Source organism: Mandrillus leucophaeus, unplaced genomic scaffold (assembly GCF_000951045.1).
Source record: "Mandrillus leucophaeus isolate KB7577 unplaced genomic scaffold, Mleu.le_1.0 Scaffold25, whole genome shotgun sequence".
Lineage (NCBI taxonomy): Eukaryota > Metazoa > Chordata > Mammalia > Primates > Cercopithecidae > Mandrillus > Mandrillus leucophaeus.
The window spans coordinates 4,265,423-4,287,081 of NW_012102587.1; the positions used below are offsets into that span (position 1 = coordinate 4,265,423).

General features: G+C 48.6%; 1 protein-coding gene across 1 annotated transcript in view; it reads left to right on the plus strand.

Moving 5' to 3' along the window:
• TFCP2L1 (transcription factor CP2-like 1) overlaps positions 1 to 21,659 on the plus strand; it is a 68,850-nt gene that overhangs the window by 28,758 nt on the left and 18,433 nt on the right. The window contains exons 5-8 of the mRNA XM_011983463.1: positions 15,018 to 15,094; positions 15,587 to 15,692; positions 16,403 to 16,509; positions 17,717 to 17,869. Of these exons, the coding sequence (XP_011838853.1) occupies positions 15,018 to 15,094; positions 15,587 to 15,692; positions 16,403 to 16,509; positions 17,717 to 17,869 (443 nt within the window). The remainder of the gene's footprint in view (positions 1 to 15,017; positions 15,095 to 15,586; positions 15,693 to 16,402; positions 16,510 to 17,716; positions 17,870 to 21,659) is intronic.

The following is a 21,659-nucleotide window of genomic DNA, read 5'->3' on the forward strand; positions in this document are numbered from 1 at the left end:
AAAAAAAAAAAAAAAAAAGCTTCCTCGTGATATAATTCACATGCTCTACAATTCACCCATTTACTGTATAAAATTCAATGTTTTTTAGTATTCAACTTAATATACTAAGCCATCACAGCTGATTTTAGAACATTTTTGTCCCTTCTTAGAGAAACCCTGCACCCCTAGCAGTCATTCCCCATTCTCCTTTCCCTGGCCCTCAGGCAACCAGTAATCTCCTTTATCTCTACACACTTGCCTATTCTAGACTTTTCGTATAAATGGTATCACACAAATGGTCTTTTGTGGCTGGCATTTTTCTGTCACCATCATGTTTTTAAGGGTCTTCATGTTGAACGTATATCAGTATTTCATTCCTTTTTTACTGCTAAATAATATTCCACTGTGGGATGTACCACGTTTTATTTAAACTAGAAGTTGATGGACATTTGGACTGTTTCTACTTTGTGGCTATTGTGAATAATGCTGTTGTGAGCCTTTGTGTAAAAATTTTTGTGTGGACCTATGTTTGCACTTCTCTTGGTTATATTTGTAGGAGGGGAATGGCTGGGTCAAATGGTGACTCTGGAACTGCCAGACTGTTTTCCAAAGCAGCTATACTATTTCACATCGTTACCAGCAATACAGGAGGGAGCCAGCTTCTCCCCGGCCGACACTTGTTATTTGTTGTTGTTTATTGTTTAGTGTGTGTCTTCATGATGGAGAGGGTATGGGTAACAGACTGGCGGCCATCTGCCAGCCTCATAAAGCAGGGTGTGCCCCAAAACTGGGCCCCTGTAGCACACGGGAGGCAGGGGCTCAAATGCTGGGAGGATTCTTTGACTCTTCAGTCTGTTCCTCTCTGGGCAGCTGCCTTCTGCAAGCTCTGCCCACCAGCATCCCTGCCCCTGTGGCCAGACAGCAGACAGCAAGGCCACCAGAGCTTCCTGAGAGCACACGGCCTCAGCTGCCTAGAGAGACAGGTGCTCTCGTTCCCCTCCTGATTCTACACTCCCAGGAGGGGACTGCGGGTCTGGCTTGGTCACCTGCTCACCTAGACCAAGGTGGCCCAAGAGGTGGGCCTGGTGTAACTGACCCTGCCTGTTCCCACCTTCCCCATCTCCACTCTGCAGCCAGAGGCTGGGAGTAGAGGAGCAGTTCCAGAAGGGGTCCTTAGATACCCCGGGTATGAGAGAGAAGCAGGCTCTGTTGCCCTAGGAGAGACTGTTCCAGAAAGGCCTTCTCACCAGAGGCTGGGACACCACCTGGGGCTGCCTGGGGCAGGCAGGTGGTCGGGGTTGGATATGAGCAAGTACAAAGCCAGTGGCCAGGTGGGCTGGGCCCCCTGCCTTTGAGACCTGGGGTCAACTGATGTGGTCATGCAGCGACCCTCAGCCCGGCACACGGGTCCCCCCTTCTGAGCCGCAAGCCTATGTAGGTGGCAGGGCTTGGAGGGGAGATGCCTGAGTGAGTCATGATTCTGCCCTTATCTTTAGAGATTTGGTTTTTCTCCTCTTTACTATCCTTTATCCCACTAACTTACAGGGCAGGTGTTTTTTTTTTTTCTTTTTTCTTCAGGTTTTCAAAATTTATTTTTTGGCAAGTTAATGCATTGACTTGGTTCAAAATTTAAGTGGTAAAAGGGATTGTGGTAAGTCTCCCATCTCTGCCCCAGGCACCCAGTGCCCCTCCTCAGAGGCAGCTGATGTTATCCCTGGCTCCAGTATATTTTCAGGCATAAACAAGCAAAGATGCGTATCTGGCCTTGTCTTAAACACACACACACAAATGGCAATGATGTATGTGTTTAGGATTTCTGTAGGCCTTGTCCAGTCACCCTCCAAAGAGACAGTACCTGTTTATATCCCTTCCTCTGGTACAGGAGGACACCTGCCTCCACACTTGGCATTGTCAACATTTTGAGTCCTTTCTCATATGCATGGAGAATAGCAACATCTTATTTTGATTTGCGTTTGTTTGATTTCTAGTAACTGTTGCAAGTGAAACTAAGCATCTTCCTGTGTTTGTATGCCCTTTGTATTTCTTTTGCCAAAAACTGACAGTTGATATCCATGGCTCATTTTTCTTTTGGCTTTTTGCTTATGGGTCTGCAAGAACCATGATATTAGGTTAAACCATATGCACTTGCCATTTTGTAAATCAAAATCAGTTATCTATGGTTTCATATTGTTCATCTACTATGGATACAAATTCAACTAGTAAAATTGGTGAATTCCTATGTACCAGCAATAACAAAGTATAAAATAAAATAGAAAAGGGCCAGGCGTGGTGGCTAACGCCTGTAATCTCAGCACTTCGGGAGGCCAAAGCGGGAAGATCACGTGAGGTCGGAAGTTCGAGACCAGCCTGACCAACATGGAGAAACCCCATCTCTACTAAAAATACAAAATTAACTGGGCATGGTGGTGGCTCACGCCTGTAATCCCAGCTACTTGGGAGGCCGAGGCAGGAAAATTGGTTGAACCCGGGAGGTGGAGGTTGCGGTGAGCCGAGATCGTGCCATTGCACTCCAGCCTGGGCGACAAGAGCGAAACTCTGTCTCAAAACAAACAAACAAAAACAAAAAATAGAAAAAAGAGACACTATTCCCAGTATGAGAGCAAATCAAACAATTTAAAAAATGGTTGTTAAGTGTCCAAGTACTTATGAGTATGTCAGTGTTCCTATAGGGACCCAGTAGATTTTGTGGAGGGGAAATACATTTAGACATAAAGGTATCAAAAATAGTAGTGAGAGTTCTGGGTACCCTGTCCTCAGCTTCCCATAATGTAACCTATTACATAACAATAGTACAATTACTGAAACCAGGAACCGACACTGGTATGATTCTGTTGTCTACTGCAGTCTCTGTGTGCATTTTACCATTTCTCCCACCACTGTCTGTTGTTCTGGGATCCCACACTGCAGGGGAGTTGTCATGTCTCCTGAGCCTTCATCGATCTGTGACAGTCCTTTTGTCTTTCCTTGTCTTCCGGGACCCTCAGACTTAAAGAGCTTTATTATTATTTTATTTTATTTCTTTTTTATTTTATTTTATTTTATTTTACTTTTTTGAGACAGCGTCTCATTCTGTCGCCCAGGCTGGAGTGCAGTGGTACGATCTCGGTTCACTACAACCTCCACTGCCTGGGTTCAAGCAATTCTCTTGCCTCAGCCTCCCAAGTAGCTGGGATTGCAGCCGCCCGCCACCATGCCCGGCTAATTTTTGTATTTTTAGTAGAGACGGGATTTTCAGCACGTTGGCCAAGCTGGTCTCAAACTCCTGACCTTGTGATCCGCCTGTCGCGGCCTCCCAAAGTGCTGGGATTACAGGCAAGAGCCACTCACCGTGGCCGGCCTATTATTACTTTAATTTATTATTATCATCTTTAATAAATAAGAGATGAGGTCTCTCTGTGTTGCTCAGGCTGCTCTCAATTCCAGAGCTTAAACAATCCTCCTGCCTTGGCCTTCCAAAGTGTGGGGATTATAGGCATGAGCCACCATGCCTGGCCAAGAGCTTGATTTTGTAGAATGCTTCTCAATTTGAGTCTGCCTGATGTTTTTTAAATGATAAGATTGGGGTTGTACATTTCTGGCAAGACTGCTACTGAAGTGACGTCGTGTCCCCAGCAGTGCTCTGGGGATCATGGTGCTGATGTGTCTTTTGCTGGTGCTATTCGCTTGCTGATTTAGTTAGGGTAGAGTCTGCCAGGTTTCTCCACCGTAAAGTTACCTTTCCTCCTTTGTAATTGATAAATATCTTGGGGTGGAGGATGTGACTTGGAGACTGTTTACAGCTTGCTTTTTCCCCTCAATCTTTTGCCCACTTATTTTAGCATCCACTGTTGGATTGTGTCCACACCAGTTATTATTGTGTTGTTTGCCTAATGGTGATTTTCTGTTGATTTTCTTCTCCTTTCTGTATTTGTAATTGGAATGCTACTATAAAAGAATTTTTCCTTCTCTACCATTAACTTATTCATTCATTTACTCTATCAGTATAGACTCAAGGATAGTTATTTTATTCTGTGGGCACAAATGAAATCATTTTGCTGTTTCTTTGCTGTTTACATTGTTCAGCTGTGGCCATCGAGAGCTCCTTTGCGTTGGTGCCTGTGTTGCTCTGACATGGCTTCGTTCTTCTTTGAGCATTTCCTCACTTTTTGGCACTACAGGTGCTTAAGTCTCCTCTTGTAATCTGCCTGCCCCAGCTCTGTAAACAGTCCTTTCTCTAAGGAGCCTCCAGTAACTATCTTGCAAGCGTCTACTTGGATTCATCTTATGCCAGACGTGATGCCTAGCCAGTGGCATTCGTAAGCAGCTGCAAAAAGAAGGCCAAATGCCTTGCCCAAGGTCATGCAGGTGATGGTCCATCAGGTTCAGGATTAGGGTCTGTTCCTGGCAAAGCGTTTTCCGTGAAGTATGCTGTCTTATGTGTGAGCGTTCTGTGTCAATAGACACTTGCATAATATTGCACGTGTGCAAGTGACAAGGTAGGCCATGTGTGCTGGGCACGATGAGTTCAGGATTGCGCTTTCTGCATCTACCATTATTACAGGACTGTTGGCATCCAGCCCTCCTTTCTCAGTGGTAATGATGGCCTCCATTATGTTTTATGTGGCATTAATTACCCAAACCAGTAACTGTTGGAAAGTAAACAACCTGTAAATCTTGGCTAGCTCAGGCAATTGCCTCCTGTTTTTGGGAACACCGTGATCCAGGCAGGAGGCCCTGCGCGGGGTTCTGCTCACTGGGGCACAGCCACTCTAGCTGTCCATGCTGCTCTGCAGGAGCACCTGGTGGGCACCACCCAGGGGAGGCCCTCTGGGAGAGGGGCAGCCTGCTTTGGGCAGTGCTGTGGTTGCAGCAGCAGACCCTGCAAGACAGTGGATGGCCTGGTGGAGTTATCCCTGCCTGGGGGCATGTCCCAGCTGGCTCTGTGACCTTGGCAATGAGGTCACTTGGTGTGTGGAGCTGTGTGAAGGCTGGAGGACAGTTTCTGTGTGCAGCGCAGAGTACAGTGACCTGTGCTTGGGTGGGGCTCTGTAGGAGGGCGCATACAGTACCTGTTATTTGGCTGGCCCTTGCTGAGTACTTACTATTAATACATGTGGGAGGGAAGTACATTATCTCATTTAATCCTCACAAGACTTCTGCAAAAAACATTTTGCAGATGTTGAGAGTGAAATGCTGAGAGGTTTAAGAACTCAGCTGTGGTCCTGGAGTATGGGCGCATCTGACTCAACCCAGGTGGTGTATCTGACCTGACCCCAGCTCCCTTTCCCCTCTTGTCCTGGGCCAGGCTGTAGGCTACTGAGTCTTTGCCATTAACTTGCACTGTGATCTTGGGCCCGTCAGCACCTCTCTGGGCCTTAGTTTCTTCATCTCTGAAATGGGCGCAGTCACAGTGTACTGTAGATTCTTCAGGGTGATCTCTCAATGAGACCCTGGGTTGATGAGACCTCTCCCCATCTTACACGGACTGTGTGTGTTTCGTGCTCTGTGAACTGGACTCCCTTCCCCAGATACCACCTGTCTGATTGGCCTTTGGGTACCAACCTGACACTGGGAAAATAAATACCAAGCACTGTATTGTGAACATCCATTATGTACTTGGAACAGTGTGGAGTATGTTCCCCTCTTTTCTTTGTTTCATATTTTTCAAATTCAGATGCAATATGTCCCTAGTTTTTTTTTTTTTTTTTTAAGCCAATACTGAGGATATATCTAATGTAACAGGGAAAAGTCCTTCTCTGCCTATTGTTAGATGTATATATTAGACTTACAAATATACGGGTTTGAGTATAACTTATTTTAAAACAAAAGTGCAGTACACTGTATACGTACTCAGCAACTTGCTTTTTCGTGTGTGTGTGATGGATGGCTTTTTACATCTATAACAGACCTAGGACTGCCTAAGCCTTTTTGTAATCCTAATTTTAAAATTATTTTTTAACTTCTAATTCAAAGTAATTTTCAATTTCAAACTATAGAAGAATTAAAAAGTTATTATGGTTAGTATGTATATCCTCCACCAGATTCACCAGTTTTTCATGTTTTGTCATACTTGCTTTATCTCTATAGATGCACCTGTGTGCATTTATGTGTATCTATCTATAGATGTATATATATCTATAGCTCTATAGAGGGATGTATAGATAGGGATAGCTATTGATTTAGATATCTCTATTATATATATTTTTCCTCCCTGAATATTTTGAGAGTTAGTTGCAGACAACATGTTTGTTTGTTTTTTTTTTTTTTAGACAGAGTTTCACTCTACTGCCCAGGCTGGAGTGCAGTGATGCAATCTCAGCTCACTGCAACCTCTGCCTCCTGGATTCACATGATTGTCCTGCCTCAACCTCCCAAGTAGCTGGGATTACCCACCTACTCCCAGCCTCCCAAGCCTCCCAAATAGCTGGGATTAGCCACCACGTCCGGCTAATTTTGTATTTTTACTAGAGACAGGGTTTCACCATATTGGTCAGGCTGGTCTCGAACTCCTGACCTCAAGTGAGCCACCGCGCCTGACCAGACAACATGATCTTTTATTCATACTTTAGCATGTATTTCCTAAGAACAAGGCCATTCTTTTATATAACCACAAGCACATTATCAAATTTGGGAAATTTAACATCAATATAATACCCTCACCTATCATCTATCCCTATTAAAATAGGGCCAGTTGTTCTGATGTCCCATAGCAGCTTTTTGGCTTGATCCAGACCCGGTTCAGGACTGGACGTTGTGTTTAGTTGTGCCACTGCTGACCCCGCTTGAATCTGGACGGATCCTCAGTCTCCCCTCGTCTTTCATGATGTTGATGCTTCTGAAGGGACAGGCCAGGAGATTGTAGGCGTTTGCTTGTGTTTCCTCATGATGAAATTCAGGCAGTGCACTTTGGGCAGGGACAAGAAGTAGGTGATGCCGCGTCCTCAGTGGTCCTTGCAGGAGGTGGACATGCTGCAGACCAGTGGGTGAAGCTGTGCGCCTCTTCCTCTGTGATGGCTCCATGGTTCAGTAGTAACGTGATTGCTGACCATTTTGTTGATTTCCAGTTTGGGGCTGTAGCAGTACTGCTGCTTTGAACATCCAGCCTTATTCAGGTTTTTTTAAGCACATAAGCTGGCAGTTCTGTAGACTGGAGTCCTGGTGATGGGATGGCTGGGCGCTTATTAATATTGATGGGTATTGGCCAAAGTGCCCCATAGGCTGTGGCTTGTTATCTCCCAGCTCCAGCATGTGTGAGGCGAGGGCCCGTTTCCCCACATCGCTGTCCTTGTGGGCTGCCAGCAATCTGTTAGTTTTTTGCCATCTGACAGATGATCAGGCACTGGCTGCATTGTTTTCATCTGGCATTTCTTTATATGAGTGAGGTGGAGCATCTTTTCGTGTTCCTCATGGTTTGGCTAACAAGTTCCAGCTCTGTTATTTGCTGGTAAGGAATTTAACACCAAATTCTGTCACTGTTAATTAAAAACTGACCACGTACCAGTATTGTCCATGGCGCTGGGCGTAGGGGTGACCTGGTTCGGGTGAACTGGTGGCGGGCCTGTTCTCAGAGCTTTCCGTTGTCCATTGAGGGGCTGTGACTTAGCCCTCATTCAAGGAAGAGGGGTGGGCAAAGTTGCAAAGTGCCAAAAGAAGTTGGGAGGAAGGAAGGAAGTCAACAGGCAGAAGAAAAATTACATGAAAGTTCCAAGTTTAGTGTCTAAAAACACAGTGCTTGAATGGATTGCCACCCTGCCCATTCATTCCTGTGTGGTGTGTGACCGCTTCCTGGCTGCAGTGGCAGAGTTGAGTAGTGTGGGCGGTCTCAGGTCCCACCAAGCTGACGATGGTTGCTATGCAGCCCTTGACGGGGAAGGTTTGCTGATGCTTGGGCTGGAAGGTGTTGGACTTGTGGGTTGCAGGTGAGAAGAGGGAGAGCACAAAGGTTAACTGAGTACTTGTGTATTTTATCTAGCCTTCCCCCTGCCCCCTGCTGCTCTTCAGGTGGGTAGAGGGCAGGAGGGGCCAGGGGGCGGAGTCTGAGCACAGCTGTGAGATTGGGGTAGAGAAGTTTCCGCACCCATTTGTGTGGCTCAGGCCATCCTTCTTGTAGGGTGGTGGGGTGTGGCAGGGTGTGGCAGCCTAAATCCAGCTGAGGAGCCCCACCCCTCCCTTGGGAGGGACAGTATTGCCTGGACACCCTCAGGCTATAGCTGGAGGGGAGGCAAGAGGGGGCCTCAGCTCAGCCTGCAGTGGGGGTGGGTGGTGGGTGGAGCCTGTCACTGCCCCTCCCCAGCCCCTGCCACTCTCAAGGTCACCTTGGCTCCTCTGGGCTGGGCTGGGCTGGCAGCTACCTGCTCACTAGTTTTCATCACAAAGTAACCTGGGGCTCCTTCCCTGCTAGCTTTTAAAAGGCCTTTAATAGCCTGACAGTGTAGGGTTGGGCCAGGTCTTTGGAGGGAGTCGCCTTGAAGCCTTTCCAGGCACTGCATGCCCAGTATGGTTCTACCTCCTGCTGAAGCTCTTACTGGACCCAGAGGTTTCCTGGGGCCATTGCAAGGCCTCTTATATGCCAAAGTCTCTGCTGGCTGCACCTGTAACCCTCCAACAACCTAAGCTCCGCCTCCCAGGTTCAAGCCATTCTCCTGCCTCAGCCTCCCGAGTAGCTGGGATTACAGGCACCGCCACCACGCCTGGGTAAATTTTTGTATTTTTGTTTGCTTTTGTTTTTGAGATGGAGTTTCGCTTTTGTCACCCAGGCTGAAGTGCAATGGCGTGATCTCGCCTCACTGCAACCTCCCCGTCCCAGGTTCAAGCCATTCTCCTGCCTCAGCCTCCTGAGTAGTTGGGACTACAGGCGCCTGCCACCGTGCCCAGCTAATTTTCGTATTTTTAGTAGAGATGGGGTGTCACCATGTTGGCCAGGATGGTCTCGAACTCCTGACCTCAGGTGATCCTCTCACCTTGGCCTCCCAAAGTGCTGGGATTACAGGCGCGAAGCACTGTGCCCCAGCCACCTAGAATTTGTTATATATATTATGTGGTCAGGATTAATTTTTCCATATGGATAACCAGTTATCCCACCCTATTGAGGAAAGATGGACCCATCATCATTTATAGTGTCATATATCAAGTTTCCAAATAAGGAAGTCTCGTCTGGGCTCCTCGTTCTCTCCTATTGTTCTGTTTCTCCCCGTGCCAAAACAACATGGTTTTAGTTGCCATGACTTTATAGTATGTTCAGAGTATGGCAACATATGTTTCAGGGGGACTAGTGTATTGCAAGGAAACAAATATCTAAATTTTATGCCACAGTGTGGTTATACATCCATGAGAGTTCTAGCTTCATCTTGGTTCAGAGAGCTGAGGGCATGGGACAGTAGGGATTTGAGCCCTGGGAGAAGCGGGAGGGTTTAGATGTGTCAAAGAAGGTCCTGAAATAAAATGAATATCAAGAAGTTCAGGGGAAATGTAATAGATACACTCCTTGAATATTAGAGCCAGGTGGGACCTTTGCAGTAACGAAACATTGTGTGCAGGTGCGGAAGGGGCGGCCCGGTGGCCGCGTGTCCCACCTTTGGTGTCAGACAGACCAGGTTTGATCTTTAATAGGACACTTCACCTCTCTGGAACTTAATTTCCTCGTTTATAACATAGGGCAACAATAGACTTTTCTTACAGGATTGTTGAGAGGACTAAGTGAAATGATGTACATACGGGGCTCGCAGTGTACTGGCACACAGCTACATGACAATTCAGTTTTGGTTATTTTTAGCCTATTTCCTTGATTCTAAGACCAGCTCCACCCTGCCCCCCAACACACATTTTACAATTCCTAAATTAGAACAAGCTTTACCACCACCTTCTACAATGATCCGTTTTCCCTCCTGGATCATTGTTTAGAACGTAGGAAACAAACAAACAGAAAGCTTAACTTGGGGAGTTACACTGTACGACATTCGGCACACTTTAATCTGTGTGCAAAATGGAAGCAGATGCCTTCCAGAAAGGAGAGGTTGAGAGAGAATCATGGACAACTACAGCTGTCCTGTGCCCAGCACGTGACACCCACCGGGTGGGATGTGGCAAGTGTGGAGGGTTCTGGAAACCCAGATTTCCGCCCCGGGCTCTGCCACTTACGAGCTGTGTGAGCTTGCCCCAGTCAGGCCACCTCTCTGAGCCGCTGCTTCCCCCATCCAGCAGGGCGGGTGATCCTAACTGCTGCTGCCACTCATCTGGAGAGCCAGGTGCGTGACTACCTGAGTGGGCCTTGCCACACATAAGCACTCTGTGAATGGAGCTGTTTGCAGCTGTTCCCTAGAGGCACTCCTCCCCCTCTGCCTGGCTGTGCTTTGCTTTGGGGGATTTCTTCTTGTGTTTTTTTTTTTTTTTTTTTTTTGAGACAGAGTCTCGCTCTCTTGCCCGGGCTGGAGCACAGTGGCGCGATCTTGGCTCACTTCAACCTCTGCCTCACGGATTCAAGCAAACTCTCTTGCCTCCGCCTCCTGAGTAGAGTAGCTGCGATTACAAGATGCGCCACCACGCCCGGCTAATTTTTGTGTTTTTAGTAGAGACAGGGTTTCGCCATGTTGGCCATGCTGGTCTCGAACTCCTGACCTCAGGCGATCCATCTGCCTTGGCCTCCCAAAGTGCTAGGATTATAGACGTGAGCCTCTGTGCCTGGCTGGCTTTGGGATTTCTTTATCATTCTTCCCCTGAATTACAGAAATCCTGCCCACTCTTCAAAGCCCATGTCACGTGTTTTCTCATCCCCTGGTTTGAACCTGTCTCACACTCCCCGCCTCATCTTGGATGCCTATTGGTCACTTTTGGGCCCCCTTCGTCTCTTACGGAATTTTCAGTGTTATAATATGGCTCTTCCAGGACTGTTTGATGTACTCCAGGGGATTGTCAACCCTCTGAGGGCAGGAGTGCGTCTTAACTTTGGCAAACCCTGTAATGCTAACAGAGAACAGCACTATAGCACTGTAAAGAAGGTGAAATCACATGTATACATTTGCTGAGTGCCTACTGTGTGCACACAGTGTGGTTGTGAGCAGAACAGACACAACCCGCGTCTTCTCATAGCCCACTGTTCTGGTTCCCACCCACGCCCAGCAGTGATGCTGGTCAGGTAGAGAAATGCCCTTGTGCCCTAGGTCAGTTCAGCCTGCTCGTCAGCCTGTGTGTGAGCTTCTGCATGGCTTTTGGGATGGTGCTGTTGTGCTGTGTGAGTTAGGTGGGAGGTCAGCTTGGGCCCACCGTGTTGGCATGGGGGTAGGCACGCAGAGGGTGGCTGGATGTCCATCTGCATGGCTAGAAAGGAGGATCTGGTGGTGAAGTGTGTGGATCAGGACCCCGCTGCTGGTGCAGAAGGCTCATGCAGCGGTGATCCTGGCCCAGGAGAAGCTGTGATCCTGAGCCTAACGCCTCCCTCAATGGCTTTACCCTCCAAGTGGCTGCCCTTACGTTCAGGCCTGGAAATTACTCTCTACAGGACAGGAGGCGCCTGCTGTTTGGCGTAAGTGGAGGTTGCCCTGCAGAGCCTGGAGGTCAGTGCTAATTGGGCCCTGTGGCACCCGTAAACTCACTTAATGACCACCTGGATGTTGGGCCTCATGCTAGGGCTTGCGTTCTTTATCTGCAAAGGCAGAGGACACTGGAAAAACCAGTTAGGGTGTGTGAGGAGCATTTTATGTCGATATCAAGGGAGTGCTGGACTCTTGGTTCAGGAGCCTGGAAATATATGCAATCTGGCTTTTTCAGAAAGTCGGCCATATTGAATACGGCAGCAAGACCTTTTTAGGAGTCACATCTGAACAGGCAAGTGGGCAGGACGAGAGTTTGGGGTTTGCTCCTCTTCCCTCTGATGGGAAAGGTGCCCAGCATGTCACCATGAGCAGCACTGGGGTTCGGCGTGGTCAAGAAGTGTTCACTGGCATGGGACCAGAGACCTTCGGAATAGCTGAGACGGAGTATGGCCCAGTGGACATGGCTGTGCTCGGCCAGCGTCTTGGCCGGTGGGGAGCTGTGGTGAGAACTCCAGGAACATGTGCCGTGTGGCTCTGCTGCCCTCCCTGTTCCTAGGATTCCCACCCACCACATTTGGCATCAAATTATTGCTCAGCAAACCTTTCGTTTTTATTTTTGTAGAGACGGCAACTCGCTCTGTTGCCCAGGCTGGAGTTGGAGACCAGCCTTCCTCAGCCTCCCAAAGCACTGGGATGATAGGTGTGAACAAACGTTTGGAATGAATGATTTAATTTCATATTCTTTGTCCATTCCGTTATTCATTGGTGAGGGTGGGAGTGTATTTGCTTTCTGTGGCTGCTGTAACAAGTGGATACAAACGTGTTAATTACAGATGCATTAACTTAAAACAACAAATGATTCTCTCACCATTCTGGAGACAAGCAGTCGGAAATTCAGCAGGGTTATGCTCCTGGGGGATCTTGGGGAGACTTCGAGCTTTGGTGGCCCCAGGCTTCCTTGACCCGCGGTGCCGTCACTGCAGTCTCTGCCGCTGTGGTCACATGGTGCCTCCTCTCTTTTCTGTCTCTTGTGTTTCTCATAAGCACACTTGAATTGAGGGCCCACTCTGATAATACAGGGTGACTTCCTCATCTCAGAATCTTAATTGTGTCTGCTAAGACTACTATTCCAAATATAAGGTCACATTTCCAGGTTCTGGGGATTAGGGTGTGACATCTTTTTGGGGACCACCATTCAACCCACTACAGGGGTATTTTAGTACTAATGAATTGCTTTTTGAGCTATATAATGGCTCTTTTCTGGGCGTGTTGGCTCGTGCCTATAATCTTAGCACTTTGGGAGGCCAAGGCAGGGGGATCACTTGAGCCCAGGAGTTCGAGACCAGCCTTGGCAACATAGTGAGACTCGGTCTTTACAAAAATAACAAATTAGGCATGCTGGCGTCTGCCTGTAGTCTTAGCTACTTGGGAGGCTGAGGTGGGAGGATAGCTTGAGCTGGGAGAGTGAGGCTGTAGTGAGTCGATTGCACCACTGCACTCTAGCCCGGGTGACAGAGCAAGACTCTGTCTCAAAAAATAAAATAAAATAAATAAAAACCCATAGTCACTGGGTTTGCTCTTCCTAGTCTGCAGTTGCATTAAGTTTTTTATATTCATATATAGAAATAATTTTAAATTTTATATAGCCAGATGTCCTTTTCTTTCCATTGGTTTTAGGTTCAGAAAGTTCTTTCTTATTGAGTATCTGATAAATAGTCATTCATGGTAAAGTAAAACCTTAAGAAATTGACTTTTAAAAACATCGACTAATGAGAATTGTATTTATCATGTGCAACATGATGTTTTGAAATACGTATCCATTGTATATTGGTTGAGTCTAGCTAAGTAACATAGACATTACCTCATATTTATTATTTTTTTGTCGTGGGAGCACTTGAAATAGACTGTTAGCAATTTTCTAGAATACAATTAATTGTTATTAACAATAGTCACCATGTTGTTCAATAGATCCCTTGAACTTATTCCTCCTGTCTAATGGGAATTTGTATTCTTTGATGAACATCTTCCCTATTCCTCCACAAGAAATTGACTTTTTAATGTAATGATAACTTGTTTTGATATTTGCTGTGAGGATCTGCACTCGGAAAGAAACAGCTAGTCTCCACATGTGATAAAATTTCATAGATCTATACACATACAAGCCTACAGAAAAAGAGAGAGGGAACATGCAAAACCCGGAGAAATTGAAGTAAGATCTGCAGTTTTAATAATGTACCATGGTTCCATCAGATGCTGCGATGGGGGATGCTGGCACAGGGTACACAGGACTTTAATGTACTTTTTTTTTTTTTTTTTTTGAGACCAAGTCTTGCTCTGTTGCCTAGGCTGGAGTGCAGTAGTGCAATCTTGGCTCACTGCAACCTCCGCTTCCTGGGTTCAAGTGATTCTCCTGTCTCAGCCTCCTGAGTAGCTGGGACTACAATCGCACGCCACCATAGCTAATTTTTATATTTTTAGTAGAGACGGGGTTTCACCATGTTGGTCAGGTTGCTCGAACTTCCTGACCTCCTGACCTCAAGTGATCCCACCTGCCTCAGCTGGGTGCTGGGATTACATGTGTAAGCCACTGTGCCTGGCCATATTTTTATAACTTCTTAAGAGTCTATAATTATTAACAATAAAAAATTAAAAAGCTAATTAGATATACCAATACCAATTATTAAATGATTTATTGTATTATTTGTAAAACATCCTTTATTAAGTTGCGATATATGCTAGAGTCTTGTAAAATTGTAGTTCAACATTTAATTTTGGGAAAATTGACATCATTTGAGATATATATATAACAGTCTTCCCTTCTGGGAGCATGGTGTGTCCTGTTTATTCATGGTATATTTTATATTTCAATAAAATGTGTGTAGTTTCCTTCAGATTTCATAGATGTTTTTAAATGTTCTGTTATTATGGCTGGATGTTTTTTCCATTTATATTCTTTGTCCAGCCTGTGCTGGTTATATGTCCCTGAATATAATTTCCATACCCTTTCAAATGCATGGAATTCTTTTAACTGGGGAACATGCTTTGCATTCTCCTATTAGAGACAATGTTTAACAGGCTTCTTCGTTCCTTCAAACCTGCTCTCAGAAAGGCTGTGGTTGGTTATTTACCCTGTAATGTGAATTTCAGTAGCTGTGTTCTCCATCCTAAGGTATTGGAGGGTTTGTAGAGACGTATGAGTTTGTGTTCAGAGATTTTAATGCTAACTGTATTTTCCTGGATTCTGTTTGTTTGAACATTGTAGAGGTGCTGTCTCTAGTAGGGTCACACGGTATATTGCCTGGGGTATCCTAGGCTCGACCAGGCGGGGTGGACAGACTGATGTCAGTCCAGAGAGTGAGCTGAGCTGGCTGTGGGCTTTCTTCTCTGCTTTGCTCCCCAGGGCCTTGAGGCCTGGATGGGCACTGAGGGTATTGAGAAGGCTGCTAGCTGGATGAACCCCAAATTTAGGAACACTCAGAAATGGAAAATGTCCCGTTAACCCCCATCCAGGTCAGTCTTACGAAATCCGACTATTGGAGAATCGGAAGCTGGGCGACTTTCAAGATCTGAACACAAAATATGTCAAGGTAAGCCTCACAGGCCATTCTCACCGCCTCGGGGAGAGGGGCCTGATTAGGGTCTGGGCACCTGGGCTTACTGGAGTTGGGCACGAGTAACTGGAAGGTTAGGGAGAGGCCAGGTTCAGCTCAGCCCTCAATGGTGAGACAGCCCCTGTTTGGCTTCCCTGGAGCCTGTTGCCTAGGTGGGGGTTAGATGGGCTGGCAGCGTTGAACTTTTCTGAGCCTCAGTTTGCTCATCTGCACAAAAGGGTTAATAAATTAGACATAAACACACAGCATTTAGTAATACCGGGACAAATGGTAGTCATCGCTGTTGTTGCTGTTGTTAGTGTTACTGGGATCTGAGGAGGGGATAGTGGGCGAAGCTTGAGAACTGGGAAAGGAAACTGCAGGAGGAGGGGCCTCAAAGGTGGGAGGGTTTGCTGTGGCTCAGGGAAAAGAGGCGGGTTCCTCTTGGCCCCCATGGTCACTTGTTCCCCTGCTGGCCTCCCTCCCCAGAGCATCATCCGCGTGGTCTTCCATGACCGCCGGCTGCAGTACACGGAGCACCAGCAGCTGGAGGGCTGGCGGTGGAGCCGGCCGGGAGACCGGATCCTGGACATCGGTGAGTCTCCTGGCCGGGAGAGGCCAGGCAAGGCTCGAGGCACCCACGCCACGTTGGGTTCTTCCTGGATGCCACTGGGACTTATGCCGAGAAGGCATTTTAGCTCGCGCCTGCTCTGTGTAAAACCCCACGGGAGCTTGCAGAGCTGACCATACACTGGGTCCTGCCCTCAAGGAGTACCCGTTTTCAGTGGAAAAGAAAGGTCTGTGGAATTGAGAGACCTGCTCACAGGGAGTTCCGGGAAGGCTTTGCGGAAGGATGGTGCCTTAAAGGATTTTGATAAGTGTTGAAGATAACCGTGAGCATCACAGAGATAGATCGGCAATGGAAATGGAATTTGGGGCCTCAGGGACTGGCCCACAGTCCTTTACCCATAATCCTTGTGGCCAGGTGGGTTTTGAAATTCAGAAGCTAGAATGGCAATACGGTGTGTGTACCCAGAGCATTAGGGAACATCTCCAACAGGCAGCCAAGCACGGTCATATTTCTGTAGCAAAATAAAATGACGGTTCATACATAATGGGGTGAAGACGACACAGTGCTTGTGGTTCAGGTCGGGCTTTCCGTCCAGTAAGTTATGCAAAACTTCTTCAGAGCTTTCGGCATTTCACAATGGGGTGAAGGAATTGGGACCTGTAACGGGGGTCCTTCCCGAAATATTTGGGAGAGGCTGACAATTGCACTTTCTGTGTGTGTGTGTGTGTATGCAGATATTCCACTGTCTGTTGGTATCTTGGACCCCAGGGCCAGCCCGACCCAGCTGAATGCAGTGGAGTTTTTGTGGGATCCTGCGAAGAGAGCTTCTGCATTCATCCAGGTGGGCCACAGGGAGCTTGCCCTCCAGGGGAAGACCTAGCCTTCGGGGTGGCCGGCTTGCAGTTTCTCAAAACTAACCCATCTGGAAGGGTCTGGTTGAGCTTCTGCTCCCTGTCACTGAGTAGGAAACTGCAGGAGAGAGAGAATGAGTGTTGCGAAGAGTCACAGAGCTCGTTGGTCCTTATTTAGGGAACAGAGTGGGGAGGGTTTTAGAATTCTATCTGGGTTTTGCCCATAGAATATATAAGCTTTATACATGAGTATTTCCCAACATAAATCATTTGAAAGTAAACATGTTTTCTATTATAGTTTCTATTATTGAATGAATTATTTTGTTGTCAAGCGCTGGTGTGGATCCAGCCTTTTGTTACATGCCACGTGAGATCACGGTGGTGAAGGATGTGACTGTGTTGTTGTGGTTGTGGTTCTGCCTTGATCCCGCCTCTCTCGCTTGCTGTGTGTCCTTGAGCAAGTCTCCTCCCCTTTCTGAGCCTCTTAGTTTTCTAACCTCCCATCTTATAGATCAGATAATGAATACAGAGCTGTTAGCACTGCCTGGTCCCTAGGAATCACTCAATAAAAGTTAGCAATCTTTTCTTTCTCTCTTTCTTTCTTTTTTTTTTTTTTTTGCAATTACAATATTCTCAATATATTTAAAAATTATTACATTGTTATTATTGTAATTATATATTGGATTCTTATAATATTATTGCAGTATTATAACAATACATTGATATCGAGTCCATTTATGTAGTAGGAACTTACCAGAAATACAGAAATGGTTCCAGCCTTCTGCTTATGCTTCCAGCCAGGCCTGAGTAGCTTGGACACCAGGACGTTAGAGAGGGGTTAGGGCTGTGCTGTGGTCCCTGTCCTCCGTCTAGGATTTGCCAAGGGAAAGGAATCTGGGTGAGGAGTTAGGTTGAGGTCATTGGGGTCAGTGACCTGGGGAGTGGTGGGGACTTAACTGGTCAGGCAGGGCCTCCACAGTAAAGAGACAAAAGTGGGGATGTGTGTCTTTTGCAGGGAGGGGAGCAGGGAGGCCACCGGCCTGATGGAGTGGACAGAGTATCGGGGGGAGCAGGAAGGTCGGGGCAGGCCTGCACTGACCAGGCAGGGAAGGACACCTCCACATAGAGGGGGCGCTTGGGGGATCCAGGGCCCTGCTTGGTGCTGCCTTGCCACCTGCCCAACGTTTCTCCTCCCAGGTACACTGCATCAGCACAGAATTCACCCCCAGGAAGCACGGGGGCGAGAAGGGAGTGCCCTTTCGAGTCCAGATTGACACGTTTAAGCAGAACGAGAATGGGGAGTACACGGAGCACCTGCACTCAGCCAGCTGCCAGATCAAGGTGTTCAAGGTAGGATGGCTTCGCAGGCTCTGCCCTGCCCTGCCCTGCTGCTGGCCTGGCCCGTGGTCACATTCACCCGCAGAGACCCTAGAGATTCCTCTTAGAGGCCCGGCAAGGAATGCAGCATCCCTTTAGCACTTGGCTTCTACCTGGACTCCTAATGCGCACAAGCTGCAAGTCCAGGCACCACAGGCTGCTGCTGCCCTGCTGGGGGCATATTTTCACCTGTGGCACCCGCTCAGCTTCCGGCAGAAGCATCGGCGTGGATGTCCGTCCTGGCTGTCGGTCCTCGGCGCTACTCTATAAGAATGATTGGATTTGTACATTTTAGCTTTTTTTCCTCCCAAGCACATTATAGTAGCTCAGGGGTGCTCACGTCCGGATTCTCCTTAAAAATCAAAGCAAGAATCCCTCCCTGCTGGAGGCCTGGCCTCGGATCTTCCTGTTTAGGACTTGAAGCCATTTTTCTCTTTGCAGTGACTTCCTGTTAGAGAAACATTTTCAGGGGGACCGTCTCCCTTTTCTCTCCTTGCTTCATTCCTTACAGTCGCCTGTCACTATTTTCCATCTCTTCAATCTGGACTGATTATTTCCTGAAGATAGTAGCCAGCGATACAGCTCAGTGTCCTGTGTGGCCTCAGGGAGATGTGGAGGGTTGCATGAGCTTGCATCATTCTCAGGGCGTGAGGGCAACCCATGTCCAAGCAGGCCCCAGCCCCACAGTCCCCAGCCCCTATAGGCCCTGTCTGCCGGGGCCACTCTGGCAGATGTCTGCAGAGAAGTAGTGGACCCACCTTCTGGGCCGGAATTGCCTTGAGTAACCAGCCCTGGTGCTTATTCCAGCTTCCTCTTGTTTCCCATTCAAGTGTATTTGGAGCCTGCTGAGAAAGTTCCATCTTCTGGGTCTGGAGACCCAAGAGGCAGTTGCTTTAGACTGGACCCTTTAGAAAGCTGGGTGTGTGCTGATCTTCCCCCAGACCGAAGGCACGGGCCCGTGGAACACCCATGCTTGGAATGGAAGTGGGAATAAATGCCCACGGGTAGAACCATAAACCTGGGGGCAACCCTGGAGACAGGGATGGTGCCATTTTTCACAGAGCCTGGGCCACAGTGAGCACTGGGCCGTGATCTGGGGACGCCATCACCATCACAGCTGCAGGAGAGAGGGCTGAGGACGAGCTGATGGAGTCTGCACTCAGGAGACCACACAGCCAGGCTGCCTGGGAGTTGTGGCACAGGGTTCTGAGGCCCCGGCCCAGCTCTGTGGTTTGGGACGCCTTGGTTAGTCAGTGATGTCGGCCCCAAGTGGGAGGCAGAAGTGGCAGGAGGGATGTGTGTTCGTCTTTCCTGGCAGAGCAGTGGCCTCCAAGGGGAGCTGTGCTCCTCTGCTCTGCTTGTTTCCTATTGCTGCTGTCACAAATGGCCACAACTTTTGACTTAAAACTGTGTGCATTTATTATCTTCCAGTGCTGGCAGTCAGAAGTCCGGAATGGTCCTCACTGGGCTAAAGGTGTCAGCGGGCCTGTGTTTCTTTCCCAACGCTCTGGGCGCGGCTCTTGCCTATTCCAGCTTCTAAAGCCATTTCTAGGTTCATGGTTCTTCCTTTGTGCTCAGAGCCGGCAAGAGCAGGCTGAGTCCTTCTCACATGGCAGCCCCAACCTCTCGTCTGCCTCCCTCTTCCTTTTGTAAGGACACTGTGATTACATGGGGCTACGCAGTTAATCCCAGATAGTCTTCCCATTACATCAGTTGCGTAGCACTCTTAATTCCATCTGAAACCTCAATTCCCCGTTTGCCATGTTAGGTGACGTATTCACAGGTTCTGGGGATTAGCAAACAGCCATCTTTGGGAACCATTATTCTGCCGACCATGTCCACCAAGCAGTGGGCACGGCAGCCCCGTGGTATCACTGTCTGCTCTGGGATCTGACGGTCCTGGACACCTGCATGGCTGTGTGCTGTGGTCTTTGCCTAGCCTGCGGTTCACTGTTGCTACCACCTCCCCTCATGTGCAGACCGCGTCTCTGCCAGCCTTGGCCCCGGTCAGGTAGCGGTTCACTCCCTCACCAGGGATGTCAGGTTAGTTCTGCTGCTGTCAAGGTGTGTGCCCTGGGGAGACATTGTGCTGGGCAGTAGGAGAGAAGTGAGGTGGCATCTCCACCCCCATGGGGTGCCCTGTGTACCCCTTCTATGCCTTGGGTCAAGCTTAGGAGTGGGGGCTCTGTCTACCAGGCCCCTTAACCCATGCCAGGCATTGCTTGGGGAGTCGGGCTGGAAGCTGCCTGGTCTCAGTGCCCCGAGGAAGGCCTTGGCATCTCCCGCAGAGAGTAGGGGTGGCAGGAGCCCCTCGTCACCCCAAACTGGCTCCTCAGAATGCCTGAGGTGTCCTCCCACCTGCCTGTCCCCGCTCACATAACAGATGCAGTTGGTGTGCACAAGCCAGGCTGAGCTGAGCCAAGTTGCCTGTCACCCCTCCCTCTGCCAGTCACCCCAGTTGCTGGGAAGCCTGGCTTGTTGAAGCCACTCCCTGAGACGCTGTGTGAGGTGTCAGGGTCACTGAAGGGAAAGGCAGGGCTCCTCTCTGAGCAACCAGCTCCCTCCAGGCCTCATCAAGGCCCAGTGCGTGCCCCGCATGCAGGCTCCGCCATGGTCTGGCTACAACCCCCCCTTGCCTGTACCCTCTGTGCGTGGAAGAGGAGTCTCCTGAGGAACAGGAGCTGGAGGTGGAGCAGGGAGGCCAGGTCGTGGGAGTATGGCTGCCACACACCCCACTCTCACCCAGGATGCTGGATCTGTTACTCACATCCCGGTGTGACCTCTGCCATCCTGCTTCATCCAGGGCAGGCATCACTCCAGGGCAGCGGGGCCCCAACCTTTTTGGCACCGGGGACTGGTTTTGTGGAAGACTGTTTTTCCACGGAAGAGAGGGGGATGGTTTCAGGATGATTGAAGTGCATTACATTTATTGTGCACTTTATTTCTGTTATGATTATATTGTAATATATAATGAAATGATTATACAACTCATCATAATGCAGGATCAGTGGGAACCCTGAGCTTGTTTTCCTGCAACTAGATGGTCTCACATAGGGGTGAGGGCGGGCAGTGGCCCATCATCAGGCATTAGATTCTCATCAGGAGCACACAGCTTAGATCCCTTGCAGGTGCAGTTCACAAAAGGTTTTGCCCTCCTATGAGGATCTAATGCCGCCACTGGTCTGACATGGGAGGCAGAGCTCAGGCGGTCATGTGAGCAGTGGGGAGCGGCTGTAAGTACTGTGAGGTATTTACTTCACAGTAAGATGACGATGAAGCTTTGCTCACTCACCTGCTGCTCACCCGTTGTGGGGCCCAGTTCCTAACAGGCCGTGGGGCCGGCACCAGTCCGTAGCCTGGAGGTTGAGGACCACCGCTCTAAGAGATGCTCCCTAAAAACCCTTGATCTGGGAGCCAAAAGCCGTAGCCTGAGAAAGGTGCCCCTGGAATGAAAATCCCTCAAGGTGCCATTGAGCTTGAACGACTGTTTTCATCATCTGCCCACCACCACACGTAGCCTGCTGTGTGCGTAGTAAAACTGCTCGGTTCCAGCACTGCTTGGAGTCTTTACATCTGACTTCGCCAAGTGGGCGTGAGCTCGTAAGATGCAAATGTTCAGCAGACTACATAGCGAGGTGGAGAAGGCCCCCCATGGTGGCACCCGTGGGCCCAGCCTGCGATGCAGCACACCTGGCCACTCTCACTTGGATCCTCTCCCATCCTGATGAACCCGTTAAGCCTCAGTTTCCCACTCTGTAAATGA